General features: G+C 39.8%; 1 protein-coding gene across 4 annotated transcripts in view; it reads left to right on the top strand.

Moving 5' to 3' along the window:
- The first annotated feature begins 230 nt into the window (after window positions 1–230).
- Window positions 231–8,656, top strand: part of LOC141500467 (adhesion G protein-coupled receptor E3-like) — a 76,784-nt gene continuing 68,358 nt past the window's right edge. For all 4 annotated transcript variants that reach the window (XM_074203648.1, XM_074203649.1, XM_074203647.1 and 1 more), the window contains exons 1-3: window positions 231–397; window positions 6,269–6,319; window positions 7,166–7,294. In XM_074203648.1, coding sequence (XP_074059749.1) covers window positions 367–397; window positions 6,269–6,319; window positions 7,166–7,294 — 211 coding nt within the window. In that variant the 5' untranslated portion in view covers window positions 231–366. The remainder of the gene's footprint in view (window positions 398–6,268; window positions 6,320–7,165; window positions 7,295–8,656) is intronic.

Below are 8,656 nucleotides of genomic sequence, written 5' to 3'. Positions count from 1 at the left end.
TCAATTAGGGGACATGGAGCTACCAAGCATTCCTCCCAAGGAACTGTAAATAACTATCATTTCCTCATTTTGAACCTTAAAAATATCATCAGTATGGTTTCATTTATCAGCAATAGGAAACAGTGACATCTCAGGAAATAACGTCACATAAATATACTGAAAATCAGTATTATGAAATAACATCTGTGATAACAAAATTGCTTATTGAAAAAAGATAAGAGAGAAATTTATCCCACCAGTCTCATGTCTTGTTCATTGTTTCCAAACCAGTAGAGCCAGAAGGCATCAAATTCTGTGAGATTTTTAAAAGACCAGGATACTGATTTTTCAAGTGGCTAGTCAGCTGTATATGATTGCTTCAACACCATGGGAAGCAAATGGACATTATTTCTTCCAGGTAAGCAAAAAAGGGGAGAGTGATTATCACAATCAACACTTAACTTGGAGGTAAGGGTATTTAATAACTAGTTTGAGAATTCTCTGACTTTGCCATTTCACCTTTCTTTAGGTCCCTTACTTATGGTTATTTCTCTGCTTTAGCTAGCCACTTTGCCAAGATGAGAAGAGGAATAGGGAGGAAAGATAAAAATTAAATCAGTTAGTGTAGTATGTTTTTAGTAGCACTGAAATACATACACACATACATGCACAAATATTTGATAGAAGAACAGATTGTAGCTGTTGAATAAAATGTGGGTTTAGAATTTTCTAGAGATTGCAATATTCCATAAAAGAGATCTCTGCTTTTCCATTATATTGGATAGAAAATTGACTGTTATGGAAGTAGATTCTAGGGATTTCTGAAATACCAAATTTAAGCTAAATGAGAATCAAAAACTTGTAAATTTTATAGCTGGAAAATTGGATTTAGAAAAAAAGAAACTGGATTATGTTTCTACCTTTGTTAATTAATTCCTGTACTAAAACAGTTGGCAGATCACTGTATCTCTCTGAAACTCAGTATCCTTACCTATAAAATTAGGTGTATGGATCCCATGATGTCTAATGTCCTTCCCAACTCTAAATCCTATTAACTTGTGAAACAAATTTCTAAAATATATGATTTTTGAGCTTCAAATGTTCAAAGAGATAATCTAGTCCAATTCCTTCATTTTATAGAGGAGGATGAAGAAAGCCTTTGACAATGTGAGAGGAAACTGGTCTCAAATTCTGGTTTTTCCAAGTAATCAGTGACTCCTCCTAAGTCACCACCTCACTGAGCTTCACTTTCTTCATGTGTAAGATAGGGACAAAAATGTCAGCTCTGCCTACTTTGTGACCTTGTGTTAAGGAAAATGTTTTGTCAAAGACTCCATAAATCAGAGACTTTAGATAGTTATTTGACCTGGCCATTGACTTTCATTACACTGTAGCATCTTGATTTTTCCCTTCCCTCTACGTACCAAGTCCCATTTCACAAGAAGTGTGATGAGGGTCAGCCCTGATTCCCTAGGAAAAAAAGAAAATAAAGTGAGCGAAAAAATAGTAGGTTGAGGGGCAGCTAGAAGTGGGTCCAAGCATAGAAACCTACATCCTCTCCCTCCCTATAGCCCTACCCCCACACACCTGTAGCTCTTGGATTCTGTTCTCAGTTTTATTAGAGAGATGAGAGCCACTTCAATAATTCAAGTCAGAGGTTCCAGGTTCAAATTCCTCTGCAGCTCTCAGTTTTTCATTCTTGTCACTTATGTGAGCTTGGGGAAGTCACTTAAACCTGATTGCTTCACACCCAAGGTCATATCTAGTCATGCTCCAAATAGCTCTGAATGAAAAAGTGAGATTGGTGACTTGGCATAGCATCCCCTCACCCAACTTCAATTCACATGCTTATCATGGCATCACCTCCTTGATATCATGGTCTTCTTTTTTAAAAAACAAAGGATAAACAAGGATGACCTTTCTCTACTGATCTCTTCTGACTCTTCCATCTCACACTTTCTATGAGGTATAGTACAGTGGATAGGATACTAGACCCAGACTCAGAATAAGACCTGAGTTCAAATTCAGAATAAGATGCTTATTAGCTGTGTAACTGTAGATAAGTCATTTAACAACTATTTGGTTCCATTTCTCCATCTATAAAATGGGTGGTAATGCCATCCACCTTCCAAGGTTGCTTATGAGAATCATATGAAATCATATTTGTCAAGTAATTTGCAGACCTCAAAGTCCTACAGAAATGCTGACTATTGTTATCATTATGATCTTTCTGGGCCAAGACCAGGAGGGAGAGTCAATGTGGTTAGCACAAATACCTGAAAGTTCAGGCTGATTTCTCCCTGCTAGTTTTGGACAAGTCATCCAAACCCTAACTTCCATATTTTACAAATGGGAAAAGTTTTTATATACATTATTCATTTTATCCTTCAACAATCAAGTGAAGTAGATAGAATAGGTAGTCTTAGTCCCATTTTGCAGAGAAGGAGACTGACATCTGTAGACAGTAAATGGTTTGTGGCTGGTATCTCTTGGAATAGCAGTATTTCTTCCTTCCTTCCTACCTTCCTTTCTTTCTTTCTTCCTTTTTCTTTCTTTCTCTTCCTTCCTTCCTTCCTTCCTTCCTTCCTTCCTTCCTTCCTTTCTTTCTTTCTTTCTTTCTTTCTTTCTTTCTTTCTTTCTTTCTTTCTTTCTTTCTTTCTTTCTTTCTTTTCTGTCTCTCTTGCCCAGGCTAGAACTACAGGGATCACTCACAGACCAAGCTCAATACTGTTTGGCACAAATGCTTTAATTTGGTCCTTTATCTGATGTGGGAGGTTCACCTTCCTTAGACAGACTGGAGCTTGCCATTATTTAGGCCAGACTTATGTGAACACCTGATCAACTTTATCTCTACTATATAAGGACTTCTGACCTTGAACTTTAATGACCTACCAGCCTTAACCTCCTTTGTTAGCAGGTTTACAAGTATGCAGAAGACTTCTGCAATCCCTTACCAACTCAGAACCTGTGTGATGCTGAAATGAGAATCAGGTCCCATAGGTAGATTGGAATAGAGATGAGGCTAGAACACAGATCTCCCAAATTTTAATATAATACTGTTAACTTAGAACCATGTTGCTTTCCTCTCAAAAGGTCTGAATTTATAAAGTGTTTTAAGATCCTCAGAAGAAAGATTAGAGAATGAGTGAGTGAAAGAGAGCACTAAAGAAATAGAAAGAGCTAAAGAGACAAAGGAGGAGAGATACATTAGGAGAGCTAAAGAGCAAGAAAGATTAGAGACAAAGGGAGAAAGGAGAGAGAGCTAGAGAGAGGGATGATGATAGTTGATGATAGTTAAAGAACAAGAAAAGGGAGAGACAGAGAGAGAGAGAGAGAGAGAGAGAGAGAGAGAGAGAGAGAGAGAGAGAGAAAATTTCCCCCAATGTCTTCCAAATGATGTAGAGGCCTAAATGTGGTGCCTTGATCTTGGAGGTAGAGTTGAAAATGGGGTCAGAGCAAGTGATGAGATTTTAGTGAATCAAGGATGTGACTCCAGTCCCAGACAGTCAGGCATGCCATTGGGGGAGGGAAGCAGTTGGTTTTCCCACCTGTCCAGAGGAAAAGTATACCAGATGAGATAGGGTGGATGAGGAAAGACTGGGAAGCAGGGATTCACTCCACTTCCAGCTTTTGTTTGTGGAATTTCCAACTCCTTTTCCAGATGGAGACTAGAGAGTCATTTAAATTTAAAATGAGAGTTGAGGGCTTAGAATCTGAGTTATACCAGCTTCCATCCTTCCTTTCCCATCTTCTTCCAAAATGACCTCTGCCACCATCACCACTTCTCCCTCTTTTCCTGCTCCTCCAAGGTCTTACCTTTGCCTCCTCCCTTACTCTGACCACAAAACAGAAAGAGTGAGACCCAGGTTGGGGTCTTCAGCAGATGTGCCAGAACTGCCAAGATAGGGGTAGGAACAGTGGACAAAAGAAGGAGAAGGAGGACTGGGTGATTTCAACCATTTGGCCATCCCCAGAACCAAACTAGAAATAGGGAGCCCAAGACTGATCAGGACTGTACTGTAAGGGGAGATAAATTTGTGGAGATAGTCTTTGAGGTCAAATCTAAGAACCCAAGTGCTCAGCTTTATTCCAAGCACTACTACTCACCCTCAGATATATGGATAGGGTCAACATTACCAAGAAAACCTAGTGATCATGGAATATTTTTAGATGGAAGGGCCCTTCGAGATCATTGATGACATTGTTCTCACCTTAAGAAAAACTAAGGCATAGAAAGTGAACTAACTTGCCCCAGTTCACCTAACTAATAAGTAGCAGGGCTAACATTCAAGCTCAGGTTCTCTGCTTTTAAAACCTAGTACTTGTCATATCATGTCACCCTGCCCCAGGTCTTCCTCTGCCTCCCAAGTCTGCTATAGCCCTCCTGGCTCTGAAGCTCTAGCTCCAGAATTCCCCTTTGAGTCTGACTCCCATCAGAGTTTTCAGTTAAAAGAATCCTAGAGTGACTCAATCTTTCCATTCTTTCTAGGAAATGACTCAGTGCCCTCCTTCCACTCTGCCATTTCTCTGTGATCCCCTCCCCAGTTCAGTCCCTCAGATTGGCTTATCTCCCATTCCTTGAATGACACTCGAGGCCCTCCTCAGACCATAGATTCATCTGGATCTTCAGATAAACCTCCCTTGGGTGATTCACAGAATCTCAGAACCCTAATATCCCAACCAAGAACCCTGATTCAACCAAACCTAGACAAGAAGGCCCTGTGTAGAATCCCTAACTGGAGGGTCATTTGATAACCTTGCTTAAAAATTGTTCCCAATGATGGGAAGCCCACAATCCCTGGATGAAGTCCACTCAACTTGTGGGTGGGATATTCTCCCTAGCAAAGATAATTTCATCCACCTCATCCACATGCTCCATCCTCCTCTTCAAGTTTTAGCCCAAGGTTCTTAAGTATTAATGGAACTCAGGAAAAAATAAGAGGAGATCAGGAGCTAGAAAAGTCTATCATCTTTTTACAGATGGGGAAACAAAAATTCATCTAACTTTTGTTAGATGACTTGCCCAAGATTATGAAACTTGTTCAGTTCTGTCCAACTCTTCATGATCCCATTTCTTAGGAAAAAATACTGGAGTATTTTGTCATTTTCTTCTACAACACATTTTATGGTTGGGGAAACTGAGGCTCTTAGAGAAGAAGGGACTTTCCTAAGACCTCATAGGTAAATTGAGAGGGTAAGACAGGAAGGAGGGGTCGAAAGGGCAGTATCTTTGAGAAGTAGGAGGGAAGATGGAGAAAGAAGAGTTCGCATTGTAGTTTCTTCTCCCTCTCTCCATATTCCAAATTCTTTTCTTCTCCTACATTTTTCCTTAGAGATTGTTTCTTTGGTCCCTTGGGGTCTGAGTGATCCATCTTCCCAAAGGGGGTTCATGATTTGGATATTACCCATTGTCCAAAAGAGGCAACTGGGTCCCAAATGCAGGAAATGAGCTGCCCAAGGTCACCTAGCAAATAACTTTGGAGCTAGAACTTGAACCCAGAACCCTGACTCCTATCCCAGTGTCTTTCGTTTCCTAGTATATTGTCTAGAATGCTTTCTCATTCCTTTCTCCTTATTTCAAACCAGGTCTCCTGGCTACCAATCCAGTCATCTTTCCAATGGAATTTAGCTGCAGCTTTTTCATATTCAAGTCTAAATTACTTGAGGGCAAGGACTGTCTTTTTTCTCTTTTTGAATCTAGCACTGTTTATTAATTGATTGATTAGATTCCTCTAGGGAGGAAATATGCTTTAAAGAGCCCTATAAGACCTGAGTTTGAATTCTGGCTCAGCCAACTATTCTCTGTGTGACCTTGAGCAAATCACTTCCCTTTCCTCTGGACCTCAGTTGCCCAAGCTATTATAAGCAAAGTTTTGACTAGATTATCTCCAAAGGCCCTTCCAACTCTAAATCCTACAATGACTCCCAAGTTCCCACAGCTCAGGGGGCTAACCAGGTCATAGAGTCATACCATTAGGGACTGTACAATTGATCCTGCCTACTCTTCTTTTTACAGCTAGGAAAAGTGAGTTCTTGAAAAAAGGAAGCAATCTGATCCAAGTCTGGGGAAGGCCAAGATATTCATCATCTCTGACCTGCAGAGCCTGAACCTTAATTCCTTTCTTTCCTTAGAGTCACAGTTCCTGGGTAGGAATCCTGTACTACTAATAACTGTGTGACCTAGACTGAGCACATCATGACATGCTCCAAGGCTTGAGTTTCCTTATCTGTAAAATGAAGGAATTGGATCATATGGTCACTAAGGTCCCCTATTGCCTCTCTATTTCAGGATTCTGTGTCTCGGTCCTTTTTGAAATTGCTGCCACCCAGATCTCCAAAGGTGAGTGTGTTTGGAGCCCACCCCATTCACAACTAGAGACTGAGGGAAGTCAAAAAGGGGAAGAGAGAAGGCTAATCTGGGGAAAGGACATAGATAGGATCTCCTGTACAACTCACCAGACCCCACTCAAATCCCTTGAACTTTAGCCCCACTCCAATGTTCCTGATCTGATTTGAAACTGAATCCCTACTCTGTTGCTGGCTCATTGTATGGTCCTGAACAAGCCAGGGCCTCAGTATTGTGATCTGTAAAAGGGATGTAATAAAACTTGTGTCATGGACCTCACAGAGTTTTAAGGAAAGCACTTGACAAGTTTTAAGGTGTGGTGGAATTGTTTTATCTTTTTTTTTAGGTTTTTGCAAAGCAAATGGGGTTAAGTGGCTTGCCCAAGGCCACACAGCTAGGTAATTATTAAGTGTCTGAGACGGGATTTGAACCCAGGTACTCCTGACTCCAGGGCCGGTGCTTTATCCACTGCACCACCTAGCCACCCCTGTTTTATCTTTTAAAAAATTATTAGCCATACTACTTCCTCTGCACCACAATTAAATAATGAGAAAAAAAACCAAGTCATTGTTGGTCTCCATCCCCTCATCTGCCAAGGTCACAGGTTAGCCAGTTACCTGCTTTCCTGGGATCCCCCCAATCCCAACCAGAGTGGTATAGACAAGAAGCTAACATAACAAGGCTATTCCAAATGGAGCATCAGCTGTCAGGTTCCCCATCTGTAAAGTGGAAGTAATAATCACTGTTTCATACGTAACAGGAATGTTGTGACAAATATACTTTATAAGAATGCATTATGGAAATCAGAATTGTGACTACCAGTTTTATTCCTCTGACTAGATCCTCAATGTGATATTTGGTGTACCCAGCATGCCACTTGTATCAACATGACCCACTGCTCCTGTGATAATGGATTTGCTTCTACGAGTGGGAAGAAATACTTCAATGACATTCTGGAGAACTGTGATGGTAAAGAGACCATACTCACATTGGTCCAAGAGCTAGCAATGAGAAAGAGGGGGTAGCTGAGTGAGAGGGAGTGAGAAAACCCACCAAGTGATTGCTGTTTTTTATGTTCTATATTTTTTCCTTTATTTTTTTTTATCAATTACATGCAAAGGTAGTTTTCAACATTCATCCCTAACGAGCTCTTTTGTGTTCTATTTTGATGATATATAAAGTTGGTTTTTTAAGGGAGGAATGAAGTCAGGGAGGGATGGGTCACTGGTTACAGAATTCAAGTATTTAGACAAGAAGATGATATTATTTCAGATGTAGTTTGTAGGAGCAGTCATGTTTGTCAACTCCTAACAAAGAATCACATTGTTGAGGAATCTGGCAGAGTGGAATGGAGAGTAGCCATGCAAGTTAGAACAAATAAATACCATATTGACACAGACAGGAAGAGATAAGAACTTTTTACATGAAGACAGCTTTCAAAGTTTGCCTTTTCCCAACTCCTGCTTCCCACACACAATGTCCCTTACAGCTTTCTCGTCTTTTATCCCATAGACCAAGAAATAGGAGAGGATCAGTTTCTTAAAGAAAATTAGTCATGCTCTGCCTTCCATCCATATTCACAGAGCAAAAGCACTAAGTTCATAACTTGGAGTCTATAGGGAAATTGAAAGGCACAAAATGTTATGCAGTATCCAACTGACTTCTATATAACCTGTCAGTCAAAGAATTTCAGTTAAAGTCAGTGAGAAATCATGATTTCAAATGAACATTTGCAGAATGTTCTTCTCTTTGCAAAAAGGTGAGTGACTATGTGGACAGAATGTTGGATACAATATATGTTGTTTTTGCTTAAGCAGTTTTCCTTTCAGAAGAATGGGGCAAGGTGAGTGTTACTGTTGAGTGTAGGAGTCAGAGGAAGGCTAAGACAATAAATAACTGTAATGTCCAAACAGAAAGCCACCTATGTATAATGATGGTGAGTATTGTTATTATTACTATCATTATTATCAACATTATCATCATCATTAAGATTATATTGTAGGGTAGGTATAATCATGAAAGTTTAAAAAATTAAATATCTGTATACATTAGTTGAGGGAAAAAAATCAAAAGATGAAGATAAGAATAGGAATGAAGAAACTAAAAAAAAAAAAAATCTGGGAAGAGACAGAAGGAAACAGAAGGTTTGCTTACCCGGAGGCTTGAAGATTCTGTGATTTCATGAGTGTGGGTAACCTTAATGTCAAAGCAGAGTACAACCCCATTTTTGTTTAGTAGATAATATTTTAAATTTTCCATAGCCAGAATATTCTGGCCTGCAGCTGGAGTCATAATGACCTCTGAACTAACTAGCTGGTCCTTAGAGAACAA

The sequence above is a fragment of the Macrotis lagotis genome, chromosome X, assembly GCF_037893015.1.
Source record: "Macrotis lagotis isolate mMagLag1 chromosome X, bilby.v1.9.chrom.fasta, whole genome shotgun sequence".
NCBI classification, from domain to species: domain Eukaryota; kingdom Metazoa; phylum Chordata; class Mammalia; order Peramelemorphia; family Peramelidae; genus Macrotis; species Macrotis lagotis.
This window is presented reverse-complemented; position numbering and strand designations above follow the sequence as displayed.